The 17,002-nt window shown below is 49.8% G+C and overlaps 1 protein-coding gene across 8 annotated transcripts in view; it reads left to right on the top strand.

Annotated features, from left to right (window-relative positions):
- LOC101941454 (paxillin) overlaps positions 1–16,400 on the top strand; it is a 65,066-nt gene extending 48,666 nt beyond the window's left edge. For 5 of the 8 annotated variants that reach the window (XM_065568315.1, XM_065568319.1, XM_065568313.1 and 2 more), the window contains 9 exons: positions 59–1,117; positions 2,004–2,270; positions 2,940–3,374; positions 4,072–4,152; positions 7,866–8,036; positions 8,385–8,558; positions 9,108–9,189; positions 9,900–10,048; positions 12,318–16,400. In XM_065568315.1, coding sequence (XP_065424387.1) covers positions 59–1,117; positions 2,004–2,270; positions 2,940–3,374; positions 4,072–4,152; positions 7,866–8,036; positions 8,385–8,558; positions 9,108–9,189; positions 9,900–10,048; positions 12,318–12,584 — 2,685 coding nt within the window. In that variant the 3' untranslated portion in view covers positions 12,585–16,400. The remainder of the gene's footprint in view (positions 1–58; positions 1,118–2,003; positions 2,271–2,939; positions 3,375–4,071; positions 4,153–7,865; positions 8,037–8,384; positions 8,559–9,107; positions 9,190–9,899; positions 10,049–12,317) is intronic. The other 3 variants (XM_065568321.1, XM_065568320.1, XM_065568314.1) reach the window with 2 other exon arrangements.
- Positions 16,401–17,002: the final 602 nt, after the last annotated feature.

Raw genomic sequence — 17,002 nt, 5'->3', positions numbered from 1 at the left:
ACCTCTGTCTCTATCTTCCCCCCCCTCTGTTCCTCTTTTTTTTGTCTCGTTTTTACAGGCTGTTTCCACTCTGTCACTGATTTCTGAACCCTCCCTGGAGCTGCTTTCCAGCCCAACAAATCCAGACTCAATCGACTCTCCTCCCGGTACAGTTCTGCTGCCCCAGTCAAAACCCCATGGGACAGGCCACAGCAGGGACCTACCAGCCCTGCTGCCACCTGCCACCTTGGAAGTCCTTCATATTGAAGAAGAAGGCAGCAGCGCTGCAGTTGCAGCTATTCCAGGACGTTCTGCCACCACTCCACAGCTCCGCTCTGTGGCTCGGATGGGTCAGTCACTTCCAGAGGACTTTGCTATTTCTGCTCCTTTTGGGGATCATGTGCTTTCTTTGAGCTCAGTCAGGCTGAGCCAAAAGTCAAATCCTCCTAGAGAGGTGTCGCAGGCCATGATATCCTCCAAGACGGAATCTCTGTCTGTTCCTTCTAGTGCAGAGGCCCACAGTCAGGGGCTTGATGAGGCAAAAGCCACTGAAAAGAAAGAGCACAGAACTGAGACCAAGCTCACAACTGTTCCTGTTTCTAGCCCTAGCATAACCAGCCAAGTGAAGGGGCAGACACCCAAGGAATCAGCAGAGCAGGCCATTTTCAGGGATAATTCAGCCTTTCCTTCCCAGAAGGATGGAAAAATGGAAGCAGCTTTAGATCAGCTGTGGGCTCTGGAGCTATCTGAGCTTATACCAGAGCTATATTCTGAGAATGACCATGTCTTGCAGTCAGCGTGTGAGCCTCCTATTGTGGCTGTGGACCGGTGGGATGTCTTCCCAGATACTAAAGGCCAGTTGGGTCTTGGAGCAGAACAAGGACAGAAGCAGGATGCTGAAATTGAGCATGAAAGCAGGACAGAGGACTCTCCTGATATGGTTAAAAAGAGGCAGAGCAGAGAGAGAACTCCTAGGAAAGGTGGCCCTACTAAGAGCAAGCCAGGAGAAGACTGGGAAAGAGAGCAAGTCAGAAGCTCAACAGTCACTCCAGAAAGGGCTGAAAATGTTTGGAAGGATGAATTGGATCTGCTGTCTGTCTCCAAGCCACCTATTGAGAGGATTTCTGCATCAGGCCAGGCAGGCATTGAGTGAATGCAGGAGTGGGCAGGTTCTAGCTAGCCGCCTGTGCATGGTGTGAGTGCATATTTGGGCTCTTCCGGAGCAGTCTGATAGCTTACTCCAGACTAACCGCATGCTGGTCTGGGGTGCTTGGAGTCACTGTAATGACAGCTGCATGGCGCAGAGGTCTGAGACCCTCCAATCTAGCAGCAGCTTTGTGGTACCTGTTGCATGTGGATCAGTGATTGGCTGCTTGTGCAGCATAGGAATAGCATCCATAATCTGCAGGCTGTCTCCTAGCTAGAATGGGGCAAGTGCATGATCTATAGAGGTCTCTGAAGAGCAAAGTGCTGTTCCCCAGTGATGGAGGGATTTGCTAAGGACTGTCCAGACTTGGGATGGCAACTCCTCTTCCCTGCTGGCTTAGCTCTGAGCCTGTTCAAGTAGTGACACTGGAGCTCCTAGGGTCCTTCCAGCACTAGAAATGCTGTGTGCATCTCCGAATCCTCTGTGCTGGGGAATTTTATTTCCCCCACAACTGCGGAGGGGAGGGATGAAAAGAAGCTGACCTGGATCACTGTGGTGTTAGGGAAACCATAACACCCAATGGGGTGATCTTGTTGAACTGTGACCTTGTACCTCCAATCATGGCTTCGTGCTGGATAATCTCTCTTCATTGTGTAGCCGGAGTTCTTTTTAGCTGCTATGACTGGCCTGGCTGGGATTTTCCTTGCACTGAGTCACTGCTCTGGGCTGTGCCAAGAGGAGCTTTGGCATTGTGCAATAAATACCATCACTCTTTATGCTCACAGTTGTCACTAATAGTTTAAGTTTGTGCTGCTGCATCTTGGGGCTTGCTCTTGCATTGCTCTTTTCATGCTGAACCTGTCACCTTGTCATTCAGATAAAATCTGTAATTGAGAGGACAAAAGAGACCTTAAACGTGCACCCAATGTATCGTGAGCGCTCACCGAGGCGGAAAGTAGGGCCAGTCATATTTCATAAGACTGTGTCCCAGGATCGCTTGATTGAAGAGCTGCAAGACAGATTGGGAATCAGCAAACAGGAAGAGGAGGAATGGAAAAGCCAGGAAGACTGGCTGACTGAGGGGGTCATTGTCACCGCCAGGCCACAAAGGAAGCAGCAGGATGGTGGACAGCAAGTACAGAAGGTAGAGAGCAAACTCTGTACTAGGGTTTCCCCCGTGTCGCTCTGCTCAGAAGGTCTCTAACGGAGACGTAGAGTAGGAGGTGGGAGTGACAGGTCTCTGGAGAGTCCTAGGATAGCTTTGGAATCTGACTCCTCTGTCCTAGCACTGTTCCCTTTACAGATCAGCTAGGAAATCCAAATCCCAGCTATGTAGGAATTGGAGTAAGCAATCTCTTGGGAGGGCAGTGTTATCTGATAGGAAGTCTAATGTTGTCTAAGGTCAGGCATTGAAGTGAGGTTTATTTTCATTCCACAGTGGGGAGGTCAGTCAATAAGCAGACAGTATTTCTTTCTTTACTTGGCAACATGATATGTTTAGATGTAAGATAAGGAACCTGCCCTGAAGTGCTTATAGCTAGGCAGGTGTTGCTAGGTGCCTTCTCCTTGAGACTCAGGCACTTCCTCAAAGAAGGTCTATTGAAAATGGCACCATGGCCTCTATTTCTGGTTGGCTACAGCAGTGAGGTTGGCCTGCTTGCACTCTGTGGTCTGATGTGAAAGGAAAGTAGAGAAGTGCTAGGTAGTGAGTGCCATGTTACCGTCTGTTTCATGCTGCCTGTCCTTCTGTTGCATGAAGTGCTTCTCCGTTCATCTCCAGATTTGTTCACCTTTCTCCCTCCTTTCTTTCTAGATTATAATTCCTCCAGAATCCCCCCTGCCCATGAGAAGAACAGTCTCTGTGCCAGCTTCTCCCCCACTCCAGCGTCCCAAAGAAGCTGCCAAGATTTTCCCTGCTAAAGCTTCTTCCTCTTCTCACCCTATTCCCTCTCCGCTTCCTCCACCCCCTCCTCCATACCCGCCACAACCTTCCTATGTACCCTCTGCTGCTGCTCCTAGTCCAGTCTCCTGCTCCTTCAGCTTGCCTCCCCAGCCTCTGTTCCAGTGGGAGACTTCTTCTGATGACTACCAGGAACTCTCTGGGGTGGGCACTCCTCCCTCTGAAGATCATAGATTCCTCCATTCTCCCCAAGCCCTGACTGAGCCAGTGGTAGCGTCTTCTCCTGCCAAGACACTATCTTCTGTTGGCTGTCAGACTGATGAAGATCCATTCTTCCCACCGATGCAGGCATGCTTTTCCTTGTGCTCTTCATTGAACAGAGCAATTACAAGTCTGAATCCAGCACTTCCTGGCCTGTTGGCTCTCTAGGTAGAGCGTTTGGGTAAAGGCTGGTACTGGGCTGCTCTACAGAAGATGAGTTTAGTGCTGCCAGTGGCTGATTTTTCTATCAGATTTGTCCCTTTATAGCAGTGTGAGGTGCACATGCATGGAACGATCCAGATCCTGTGTCCGTTTGCTGGCCACATCCATGTGGCATTGGGAATGGACCATGATCTTTGTTTCTCGCCATTGAACTGAAGGAATCAAGTCCATTAGTTTAGGGCCCAATACTCCCCTCCACAGTGTGGCACTGAGGGGAGGGGAGAAAAATGTGGAAAAGCCTGAGAACCAGAAGAAGAGGCTGAACAGTGATTCCACATGCCCCTGAACCCCACCCATGTGGACACGGCTCAGCTGGGATTCTGTGGGGTTTGGGGTGTAGTGCAGAGGCAATAAATTGCTGCTCTTTATGTCCTGCTCTCTAAGCCCAGGGAGAATCCTGCTAGAAAAGCGTAGGAAGACCCAGTACCTGAGCAGGCCTGATTCCATCCGTTATAGGTAGTGACCCTCATACGCAAGCCAGTGCAGTATAGCGTCAATCTCCACAAGCACCAATCCATCAAGGAGGCTCCTCTGCATCATGAATTGTTGTCATACTTTGCAGGTGATCCCTACTCCGCCGCTGGTCCGACGTACCAATCCACTTGCTGCTCGGCCACCCCTCGCGCCGCCCACCCATGAGAAGGCAGGATACCCTTTCTGTTCCCCTCTCAGCATGGTGTGTGTGCTGTTAAGGCAAGAGGGATGTGATTCTGGCACAGTCCTCTGAGCTGTTCCTAAAGGTCCTGTTGCTATGAATGCCGGATGGTTGTTTTTCTATGCATGGTCTGCTGTTTACAGGTGCGTTGTTGAACCTGACAGCAGTGGCAGACCTTTTAAACTAGGGCAGGAATTTGGAAGGCCTTTGCATGAGCATTTCTAGCACGCGAGTGTGGTGTGCATTGGTAGTGTTCCTAAAGGGGCTGTGCTCTACAAAGTGCAGGCATTGGGGGTGCACCCCTGCAGGGGTGTGGAATATTTCCAAAAGGAACCGCACCCCTTGACTGGTAAGAATGCAGTACCACCAGTAAAGGTCAAGTCCATGTTGTCCTGCACTGAGATGTCAGTGGCTGCACTAAAGTTAGCTGAGGCTGGCTGGTTCCTGGGGCAGGGAGGGACGTGTCACTGTGCATTTCATTCATTGCCATCCTCTCTGCAAGTGACACTTCACGTCTCATTTGTCTGTTTCTAGTCGGTTTCTGCACCCCCTGTCCAATGGCCACAGGCCCCTGGCCAGGATGAGGAAGCATGTGGCTCCCTGGGCCCCTCTGTTGCATGATACAGGCACCCACACATGTGTATTGTTACCTTTTGTGTGTGTTGGCTCTGAAGTGCTACAGGGATCAAACTAGGAAAGGTGCTGACGCTAGAGAAAAATCCGCTCCAGAGAAACGTGGGTGTAAGGGCTAGGAGATGATCGATACTAGATACATAAACATGTCTACCGACTCCCATTGCCTATACTCTTGAGTTATGATCAGTTTGGATTCACTGGTCTAATTTTTAGAAGTGCCGAAGGTCCCCAATTCACTGTACTCTGCACCTCTCAGGATCAGGCCTCTGACTGCCCTGCAGTTTAGAGAGGGAGAATCCTAAACTCTGTGTCCAGCAAGATGTTTCCTCCCCATAACACTGTCTTGGGGAATCTGCACTGTAGGTATAAGTGACAAATGCTTGTGTGCCTGTGTGTCAGATCCACAGGGTCTGGTCTATGCCTCAGCCTGTAACCAGTCCTTTTGAGGTGACCTCTTTAATGTGCCAGGCCCCAAGGACCCACCCATTTCCACAGGGGTAAGACTCCACATACTCCGAAACTGGGCTTTTGGGTGCCAACAATCCCTGTTTCCCTCCATGGCTCCCTGCAGCAAATCTGGCAGAGCCAGACTCCTGTGGGAGGTGTCCTTCGCTCCTTCAGAGTGCAGTGCTCCCAATACGAGTGACAGTAGGGAGCCTTTTCAAAACAACGTATCGGTCAGCTGGGGGTACAGAATCTGAAAGTCCTTAGGGGTGAGCACAGAGAAGCAAAGATTAAGACACAGTTCAGTGTGGCCAGCGTCAGAGCTCTACCCAGCCAAGCTGCTGTAGAATTCATTTTGGCTCGGTCTCTGTCCTGTTGTCTGGTTTCAGGTGGGGTGTGTGTTCTGTGTATCTCTCTGAGCATAGCTTGTAAAACACCACCTGCTACCTTTCCTCTTTGTCTGCATGCAGGACAGCTGAAGAGCTATGGGCAGAGACTGCAGAAATTCCCTGAGGACTGTACAGTGCTTGCCTAACGACCTCGGGGCCTTTGCTCTGCTTCCCTGTAGAGAAGTGGGGGGGGGGGGGGGGGAATCTCCTTCCTCTTGACTGTTGGTCATTGGGTGTGAATGGACCAGGGATTGGAGGTTCCATTGTCTCTTCCGATCCTCCACTCACATGTGTAGCCTTCATTCAGCTTGTTTTGACTCTGGTTTCCAGGAAGGCTGCTGAGTCAACACCTCATCCCTTCCCTTTACACTCAGTGCAAAGCGCGGTGGGAAACTGAGGCACACATAGGAATCATGGAAATATTACAAAACTGCCCTCGTTCATCACAGCATAGAATAAGAGTTTTGAAGGTGGACGGACTAGAGAGAGACCTTGATGTTCAGTCTGCGCTTCATGGTGCCGGACTGCTAGAGCCAGGTGTTCGAGGAGGGGGGTCAGAAAGAGTAGGAAGGAGGTGCATTATGTTCCATTAGGAGCAGAGTCCTGCTGATCTCTTGGTTGCTGGTTAGGCATGATGGGGTAAAGTGTGCATGTGGTATGCGGCTTCTGACGAACAAATGGAAATCAGCGCTAGTACTTGACTAGCTTATATGGACAATGTCTAATGCCAGTAGCCACAGGATGGTGGGTGGCACTCCCTGTCCGTGCAGGGGAAGGGGCCCTTCAGTAAAACCAGGGCTCTAGGGCACTTCAGCATGTGTCCGTTCCCTTGGGCACTCCATGGTAGTCTAGCAGTACAAGTGCTGGGGTGTTGGGTTGTTTCTGTCCTTCCACCCTGCACCTTTTTTACGAATGTTGTTAGTGTTTTGTGGCTGTGTAGTTTCACTTTTAACAGAAATGCAACATAATGTCCATAATCCACCTGAAAGGTCCCTTTAGGAAATGGCTCGGTGGAGTTCTCTAAACCTGACAGCCACCATTGTGCTGCAGGATTAAGTAAAATAACCTACACTTCACAGTGTAACAGGACGTGAACTCTGAGTTTGCCCCAAGTCACATGGAGATGAGTATCCAAAGAGACCAGAAAGAGCAAAGTCCTGCACACTTCCTCTCTTTTCTCCCCAATTCCTCTTGAGGTTCTATTAATTACTAAAGACAATGTATCTGTTCCCCCCTCCCAGTGGAAAACAGGGTTCAAAGTTAAGTATTCATTAAGGTGATTCCCAAAGTGGGCTTCCAAAGATCTTTCTTATCCCCTCTCCACACTCCCCCGGTTAATCTCTCACGTGTATTGTGCAGTGTTTGCTGGCCTGCCACCTCCTCCCCATGCAGGCGCACACACTACTGCTGAGCTGCCACATCTGCAGGTAAAGCAAGAGGTGATTCCTTGAATGCTCCCCACCTTCCCTCGCTGCTCCCATTGCAGCCTTTGGTGAAGCTGGGGAGTGGGGTCAGAGCTACCCAAGAGGGCACAGAAGAGAGAGAAAAACGATGCAGAAGGAAAAGGGGGGAAAATACCCTGAAAAGAAGAGACAAGAAGGTGTGGGAGGGTGAGAAGGAGACTGTGAAGGAAAGGAGAGAAGAGACTGGAGAGACAGCAACAAATGTGTGAGACAGGGAAGGGGAGACAGTTTGGGAACCACTCAGAGAGCATGTCTCTGCCTCTGTAAGCTAGCCAGGAACCTATGAGGTAAAGGGAAGATCTCCGTGGAGGCTCTACCAGCAGCCCACAAGCATTTTTCCGATCTGCTTTATTGGGAGGGTGAGGAGAGCCAAATCTCCACCCCTCAACACTCTGCTGTTCTAGCTCCTGGGGTCTCTGGGTAAGCCACACTTTTGTGTCAGCCTCATTGTAACAAGGGTGCATCTCTGCACCTGCTCCTGTTCTCACTGGCTTCTGCAGACACATTAGCCTCTCCAGAGCAAGTCCTGGTCTGTCCATATACAGGACAGCTGGAGAGCTGTGGGCAGAGGGTTGGATCTTTTGATGACTACCTGTTCAGTTTATTCCCTCTGAAGCACCTGGCATTGGCCACTGTTGAAAGACAGGATACTGGACTAGATGGACCTTTGGTCTGACCCAGTATGGCTGTTCTTACGTTCAGAGACTGCAGAAATCCCTGAGGAGCTGAACAGGGCTTGCCTTACAGTCTCTGGGTTTTTTCTTTGCAGTTCATGGCCCAGGGGAAAGCTGGGGGCAGCTCCCCTCCGTCTGCACCCCCAAAACCTGGCAGCCAGTTGGACAGTATGTTGGGAAGCCTCCAGTCTGACCTGAACAAACTGGGAGTAGCTACCGTTGCCAAAGGTGTTTGTGGAGCCTGCAAGAAACCAATTGCTGGACAGGTGAGTCTAAGGCAGCATCTTGTTGCTAAGCCTTGGCTACAGCAAGGAGTAACTGGGAGGGCTGTATCATGAGGCTGAAGGGACTGGCGATGCTGAAGAAACTGAAGTACTCTATTTATCCACTGGCCAGGTACGCTGTAAGCTCCTCCAGTGACCTCTACCCTGCCCTTGAGGGACTGCCCTCTCCTGAGATAATAGGTAATTCAGTTTTCATGCTACCCCAGTCCAGGGCTCACTTGAGTAGTAGAACGTGTAGTTAGTGCCAAACTCTACCTGGTGTGTTGTCACGTGAGTTGCCACAGCAAAGAAGTAGAGTCGTCCCCCATAACTGCTCCATCTTCCCTACAGGTCGTCACAGCCATGGGGAAAACCTGGCACCCAGAGCACTTTGTTTGCACCCACTGCCAGGAGGAAATTGGGTCACGCAACTTTTTTGAACGTGATGGTCAGCCCTACTGTGAGAAGGACTATCATAATCTCTTCTCCCCTCGCTGCTACTACTGCAACGGGCCCATCCTCGATGTGAGTCCCTGAGCCAGCGCGTGTCAGTAGGAGTCTCTCTCTTGGCCATGCATGGGGGAGTCTGGTGCTGTACTGTCGAGTAGAAAAGCGCACATCCATCTACCCCAATAACTCTTCTCTTGTAGTTTTGGGACCCCTATTCGTCCTTCACCCTAGTGCTGTAGGGGAAATAATTGGACCCAGTGCAGCTATCTCCCTCCATCTGCTGTAGGGTCCTGCAATGAGAGGGCAGGTTCTACTGAACTAAATTTGCCCCATTGCAACTCTACTGAACTGAATATTAGGATCTAGCTATCTTCACTGCAGTAAGGATCTCCTGATTTTCCCCAGTGGGATACCATGGTAGGAGGCATTCCTGCTGAGTTTCAGAGTACTGCATGGGACTGTGTCCCCTTCTCCCCCAGGTCTAGAGAAAAGGAGTGGTGTGTCTGACCTTGTTAGGGTAAAGGGGAGTGGGGGGGATTGAATCCCCAAGGAGGGGGCTTGGCTCAGCTCTTTAAGCACAGTTGATGTTTGCTGCGCTCACTGTTTGTGGTTTCTCCCAAACAGAAAGTGGTGACAGCCCTGGACAGGACATGGCACCCAGAACACTTCTTTTGTGCGCAGTGTGGCGCTTTCTTTGGACCCGAAGGTACTATTGGTTTGCATAGAGAAGCCACTCTCTGGTGAAGCAAGTAAGGGGTGGGGGTAGAGGCAACATAAGGGGCTGTGATGGGTCCTTTCCATAGAGCAGTGGTCCCCAAACTGTGGGGCATGTTCGGGGGGAGCATCAGGGCCCAGTCTAGCCCCCATAGGGGGTGGAGAGGAAGTGCCACTCAGCCCCGCTCTGCTCCCAGCTGTGGCCCTGTCCTCTGGCGCTTGGCCTGGCTGCGGCTCTGAACCTGACAGCAGCTCCGGCTGCAACTCCATTCCCGACCCGGGCTCCAGCCCCATCCTCGCCCACCTTAGCCTGTCCGCGCCTCCCGCCAGGAGTCATGGCCCCGCTCCCGACTGCAGCTTCGGGGAGTGGGGCGCGGACAGGGTTAAGGGGGGGCACGACATGAAAAGTGTGGGGACTACTGTCCTAGAGCAAGTGATGTAGAAAACGAGGGGTGTGCGGTTGAGAGGGACTGTGGTGTTACTTAGTGGATGGGAAGCTAACAGTGATTCCTATTTCCACATGGAGACTACAGGAGGTGTAGCATGTGCTCCTCCTATAGCAGAATAAGGGATACCTCTGGTCTGTGACTTTGGGATCCCAGCCACCCTGTTAGCCCCATGGAGTCTGGCTGGGTATTCCCATGAAGGAAGGTCACAAGCTGATGCTGTCTGGCTCTGTTTTTTCCCTTGTGTCCTTGGCAGGGTTTCATGAGAAGGATGGCAAAGCCTATTGCCGCAAGGATTACTTCGACATGTTCGCTCCGAAGTGTGGGGGCTGCGCCCGGGCCATCCTGGAAAATTACATCTCTGCCTTGAATACCCTGTGGCACCCTGAGTGCTTTGTCTGTCGGGTAAGAGAGCCTGTGCTGCCCACTGGCACCTGACCCCTCTCCCAAGTCCCCCTAGGTGGGTGTCTGGTGGTTCCCTCGATCAGAACAAGGGGTCTGTGCCAGCACAGGACAGCCAGCCCCACAAAATACATAGTGTGATAGTGACCACGCACCCTCTTGCTTCTCTGCCTGTTTCCATTCAGTTCTCTAGGGGCTTAATTCCCTCCCCCTGCCCCATAGCCACAGTTATGGGCTTCTGCAGCAGTTCACTGATAAGCACAGAATTTTTCCAGTGGTTTCTTAGTAATAGTGAGCTAAGCTTTCGAAGCACTCCGCCTCAGCACCCTGATTTGAAGAGCTTCCTCGTGTGCTCACTCTGGAAATGTCAACTTAATGAGACTGACCTATTTGGATCAACTTGGAAACTAATGAAATAGCTGTAAACTGAATATGCAGCTGCATAATGAACTGTAATGCTGCAGAATAAATACTTAGCACCTCTTCAAAGAGCCTTGCAAATATTTACCCATCTCCCAGGAGCAGTGTAAAGATTAATATCAGCCACGTGTTACCGAGACAGAGGCAGAAGGCGGAGTTCAAAATGGGGGTCAGAACCCATAAGTTCCTGTTTCAAATCCTGTGCTCAGACCACTAGTCTGCTTTCCTCTGCTGCACAGCAGCCCGCGTGAAAGGAGTTGGCTGAAGCTGTCTGTTTGAAACTCTCCATCACTCAGAAGGCCCCTGTGAATAGAAATTCTGGCAGTCTCTTGTGAGCAGCTGACCAGCTCCGTCCCTGCCTGGACCTGGCTTCAGGCTCTTCTGCTCAGGAGATGTTGCTGGGCATCCTTCACGCTGCTGCCTGTTAGTGGGGGCAGCAACTTTTGGGCAGATTCTGTCTTTCTGTTGTTAGTCAGGCCAATTTCCAGTGTTTGTTTTCGAATGGAGGTGGATGGCTTAGTAGTCTCAGCGTCAGGCTCCCAGGAGCCTGCTGCCTTTCAATGCTGCAGGCAACTGGAGTTCCTTGCAGTTCACTGTGTGAGAACATGCCTGGATATGCACTTACTGTGGCTGCACCCTGCTGGATGCCTGCACGCAGGGCTCAGTTTGCATCTGCCTGTGACTAAGTAGATGTCCAACCATGCGTGCACTTGTGGTAGTGTGCGTGTCCCTAGGGAGGAAGGATGGGCTGGACATTCAAGTACAAAACTAGGACTCAGGACATCTGGCTTCTGTTCTTGACTTTGCTGCTGACCCGTGTGACCCTGGGCAAGTCCCTTAATGGCTCTATACCTCAGTTTCCCCACCTGTAAAATGGGGGGGGGGGAATTCCTCCTAACTTCCCATGACTGTAGTGAAGGTATAGCCATTAATACCTGCGTGGGGCTTAGACCGTGATAACCAATATAGAGAGATGGGTGCCTCTTAAAAAACTGGTCTCTAACAGCTTCTCTTCCTAGACATTAAAGACCCAGTATCGCTTTAGTAAGGGTATGGACTTGTCCCCCAGGGTCCTTGCCCAAAATTTCTTCCCCTCCACATTTCTCCAGTGGCTGTCACCTTCTGCCTGCCACTGTATTTCAGTGGTGAAGTGACTCTTGTATGTGTATAGTTTGGGATGAGTCAAGGAGAGTGCTGTCCCAGGGAATATGCATAATACCTGGCATTCTAAATGGGTAACTTAAAAAAACCCCTGCTGGCTGTCACCTTCTTTTTCACTGATATGAGCGTAAGCAGGGCAGATACAGCTAAAGAAATGAAAACCAGCCCATTGTGACAAGGTAAAAGGTGCTCGTGATGCCCTGGAGCATAAGGAATTCTTCCCTGCCTATCACCTGGGTGAGCTGGGGTGGGTGGGCTATAAAAGCTGTTGTGGTGGCAGCTGTCTCTGTGGACGGGGGTGTTCTCTTCCCTCCCAGCTTACTGGAAGCAGGAGAGGCTCTGGTGTTGCTTACCAAGTGTTCTCAGTAGTTTTGCTCTTGGGTTTGGATTTTCTTTGTGTTAATAAAGCCAGCCTGGAGTAAAGGAACATGAAGTATAGTTGAGGGCTTTATTTTCCCTCCCAGTTGCTGCATCTGCCTGCTTACGCTCAGTAACCCTGTGTCTGCTGGGCACCCATCATCTTTGCAGCAGTACTTCTGCAGCCCCTTTCTGCTGGATGAAGATGATTCACCCTGCCCACTTCCTGCAGGAGGCAGCTAGGGGCATGGCAGGCGAAGGCATGGATTGTGGAGTTGCCTGTGTCCCCAGCTTGCCATATCAATCTGTTCCCTTTTGCTTCCACCTCCTGCAGGAATGTTTCACGCCGTTCATCAACGGCAGCTTCTTTGAGCACGATGGGCAGCCCTACTGTGAGGTGCATTATCACGAACGCCGCGGCTCGCTGTGTTCCGGCTGCCAGAAGCCCATCACGGGACGCTGCATCACCGCCATGGCCAAGAAATTTCACCCAGAACACTTTGTCTGTGCCTTCTGCCTCAAGCAGCTCAACAAAGGAACCTTCAAGGAACAGAATGACAAGCCCTACTGTCAGAACTGCTTCCTCAAACTCTTCTGCTAGACGCATCCTAGCTGGGAACGGAGCATCTTTCTGCCACCTCACTAGGCAGCTGAGTCTCTCTGAGCATTACTGTGATTTAGAAACCTTGCCGGGGGAGGGAGGAGACGGGGAAGGGGGGTGCTAAGTGCTGCTCCAGAAAGACGAGATGGACCATTAAACTGGAAATGCCCATGCTGTGTTTCAGTGGGGAGATGCTGAGCCCCATCATTAAAGTGTTGTATGATTGTTGACAGCCGAGAGGAGTCTAAAGTGCTAGCGAGGAGATGCCTTTCTCAAGGAGAGGGCTGGATAAAGCCTTGAGTCAGCTCTCCCTGAGCCAACATGTGACACTTCCAAGCCAAACGTCCTTGGCTTTGGTGACACTTCTCTCGCTGGGGCAGTTAAGTGCTGTGTGACCCAAGCAGTAGCTCTGCTGATGCACAGCAAGGGCCATGCTCTGACCTCTGCATTGCCCGGGCTGTGCACGGTCGAGTCCTGGGGCACACGGGATTTACTACGATTACAGCAGCAGCCCCAGAAGCTGTAAAGACCCTGCAGTGGAGTCTTTCCAGTTCAGTAACACTGCAGGGAATTGATGCCACTTATTTTTTAGAAAGGGGAAGTAGGGGGCTACTCTGTTTTTCTAGCTTATGATTCTCTCCCCCTCCTGAATGGAGTGTCCCATTTTGTGCTGGATTCCCCCAACTCCCCAGGAGTGGGTAGGGCAAATGCTCCTAATTCTGCTGCTCCTCGGAGAGGAGGAAGAGACTGGCACCAATTAATTTTAAAAGAAAATGCAGAGAAATTTGAGGGCCCAGCCCTCCCCTCTGAGCGAATGTGGCTTATGCTGTGTGTCTGGCCTGCATTTTACTAAGGGAAGGGCCTGAAAAGCCTCTCTAGGTTTTTTTAAAAAGCAAGGACAAAGTAAAGCTATAGACTTCGTATTCCTTGTTCATCTTCCTCTCTGCTCTTTGCTAATCAGGCCGGCAGTCCCTCTTCTTTGATACTGTCTGTTCCTTGCTCTTGATAAACATGTTCTACTGAGACTCTCTAGAGCAATAACCTTTGATATTGACTGTTACTGGTCTAACAAGTCCCCGAGGTCTGGTGTATCTGACCCTTGGAGTTTTGCTATGGAACTGAATACTGTATGCTTTGATAAAAACTGTGGATTTCTACACTGAGGTTTGAGTTCAGAACTAAGGCCTGGTCCCCACTTAGTCCGGACTTCGGACTAAGGTACGCAAATTCAGCTACGTTAATAACGTAGCTGAATTCGAAGTACCTTAGTCCGAACTTATCGCGGTCCAGACGCGGCCGGAAGTCTCCCCCCGTCGACGCCGCGTACTCCTCTCGGTGAGCCTGAGTACCGGTGCCGACTGTGAGCACTTCCGGGATCGATTTATCGCGTCTTAACCAGACGCGATAAATCGATCCCAGAACATCGATGGCGTGCCGCCGGACCAGCCGGTAAGTGAAGACTAGGCCTAATTTACTTTTAATCCTCTTCTATAGAAATTGGTTTTGAAGTGATTTTAAGAAAGCTACTTTTATATCTCACACTGTGTTGTTCTAGGCAGGGTACCAGTTGTGCTGGTTACTGCATCTGTAACCTCAATGCTTGGGTCTAACAAACTATTAACATGAAGTATTTTCTTTTTACTGGGGGTTGGGAGGGCTCTGGGTTTTGCAGGGGAAGGGAATGTGACTTGTATTGTTTTCTAGCACAAGCAGGTGAGCTGTGAATAGCTCTTTTAATTATCTCAGATCACCTGGGAAGTTTTTGTAACCTGTAAACTGCTGTATTTGACTTACCTGCCTTTCTCCAAAGCCCGACTTCCAGGGTAACAAAGTGAGTCTTAATTCAGTGCCACATGCTGCAGAGATGGAGAACCCAAAGTCCACCCTCATAGTTTTATTCCTCTTCAACCATCAGAAATGAGAGCAGAGGGTTAACTCGGGAAGGGGAGTTCTCCCCTTAGGTGGGAAGGATGGCCCTGGGGCTGAAAAAAAGGGCTGGGAGTCAGGAGATCTGGAATCGGTTCTTGATTCTGCCACAGACTTGCTGTGTAACCTTAGGCCAGTCACTTAGCCATTCTGTGCCTCAGTTTCCCCATCTGCAAAATGGGGCAATATTCCCGCCTTGTAGGATTTTGAGGTTTAGTTCATATTTGTCAAAGGCACTTTCAGATCTTCAGAAGGAGCGTGCTGTAGAAGGGCAAAGGATTGTGTTAGAAACAACCCTACAGTGTTCTACACTAATGGTGAAAGTGGTGCAGTGAGAAGAGGGTTTTAAAATATGACTCTAGAAGATTCTAGATCTTTGGTTATTAAGGCATGGCACATTGGGGTGGCTACAAAATGTTCAAAATGGAAAAGGCATAGGGAGTTCTGGGATTAACTGTGTAAGAAACAAACCCTCACTTTAACAGAGGGATCCTAGCTTACTATTTTAAATAACCTTAGCTCGATGCTTCACTACCCCCCTTGAATAAGTGGAACTGTTTTTCACTGGTTTCCCATACAAATGAGCCTCAGTCTGTGGTTGTGAAAACAGGGTTTTGGGGAACAAGTGGTAAAACAAAAAGCTACTCCAGCTGGGCAGAGCACAGCTTTTGGGAAGTTCCCAAGGCAAGAAACTGTCTAAATGGTCATTTTGGAGTTGAAATTAGTTTTACTTAAAATTGGGATTTCTGAGCTTCCTGCTGAAACTGACACTTGTTCTGACCCCGCTGGTTGGGAGAACGGTCCTGTGTCCAGTGCACAGGACTGGGAGTGTCTCTGCCACTGCATTTCTGTGTGATACTGAGCGAGTTTATAACCTTCTGTGCCTCAGTTTCCTTATCTGTAAAATGGGGATAATACTTAACCTACCTCACTGGGGTGTTGAGGCTTAATTCACGGATATTTCTGAAGGGCTTTGAGACCCTTGGAAGGAAGGTGCTGTAAAAGGGGAAAATCTTGTTACAGTATCCCAGTGTCAGAGCAAAACCGTTTCATCCCCTTTTAATAATGGTTTAATAGTCTCCATGACCATTACTGCCTTAGCAAAATGTTGAGAGTTTTCCTGATCAATTGGGATTTAAACTGGTTTGGGGATGGGTCCTATGCTCATTGCTGCCTCCAAATGTTACTTTCCCTCAAGATGGCTGCTGCCAGTAGGAGGGTCAGAAATACCCATTTTAAATTTCCTAAGTTCAAGTACAGTTTAGACTGGAACATTTGAAATGCTGTACAGAGCAAACTGGGGAAAGGGATGTGTTAAGATTGCCCTGGGTGATTAGCAAGCATACTTCACAGATACTGATGGTGCTAAAGTGCAGACCAGCAAGTTGTACTACTGCACTGTTGCAGGTAGTGGGACATGTCCCAAGGAGTGGTTGGGGAGAGGGGTTAGGCGAGAATGTGCTTTTGGAAGGCTGAGATGGGTTATTTAGGCTTAAACTGGACACAGGAGGCAGGTGTGTACAGTACACAACCTCTGAGGAGCTACAAGACTGCATGCAGAGGCCTGGCAGCTGCCCATTCAGAGGCAAGTTAAGCTCTAGCTACACCCCTGTTTCTTTGAAAGGTTTTGTGTTAGGGTTACTATAATGTTGTCTTGAAAGGCCTCAGTGCTCTGTTTACAATGATCTCCTAATCTGATGAACTCTGGCAGTGCAATCAAAGAGCTATCAGACAAGGTGGGTCTCAATCAAATCACGCCCCGAATAGCTTGGGGGGATTTCCCTCTGGGTCGACAGTTACTTCATTTGTTTTTCCTTGTAAACTTCTAACTCTGCTTTTTCCATTTAAAATCCCTGTGATTATGCTAATAAAATTTTACCATTATTTTCACTTGACTTGGTTCCAGTCATTTCTAGGCTTGTGGAAATGGTTCAAAGCATCAATCGTCTGTAGTTCCTCTGGTTTCTCCATTGTGGAAGGCAAAAGGCCACACTGGCAAGAGCTGAGATGTAAAACTGAAACTGTCACTTGTGCAATAAGCAGACGTGAATCCTGACACACTCACTTCATCCTTCTCAGCACAATACGCTGGCGTTGCCACACCCTAGGGCCATGCAATAACTGCTTGGACACTGGGTCATGAAGAGTGCTAATACCCTCCGGTTGTTCTCAACCTCTGCATGGTGACCTTACTGACAGCATCTGGAAATCACAACCTACATTTAAACCCCCTGGACTGCATAGTAACCTTCCTGATGCACCTCTGTGCTAAGCACTTGTAATCATGCCACTGATTATTCCGCATAACACCACAGATGTATAGGCTGTTTGCAGTAATAACAATTAAAAAAAAAAAACCCACATGCCTGAACAGAAAATGCCATCCCTGCCCTAAAGAGCTCACAGTCTAAAGGGACTTATACAGGCCAATGGCAGTAGCACAAGAAGAAAATAGGGCTTAGCTCTGGGACTTTGACCTTCACAAGGAATGA

Source organism: Chrysemys picta, chromosome 15 (genome assembly GCF_011386835.1).
Source record: "Chrysemys picta bellii isolate R12L10 chromosome 15, ASM1138683v2, whole genome shotgun sequence".
Lineage (NCBI taxonomy): Eukaryota > Metazoa > Chordata > Testudines > Emydidae > Chrysemys > Chrysemys picta.
This window is presented reverse-complemented; position numbering and strand designations above follow the sequence as displayed.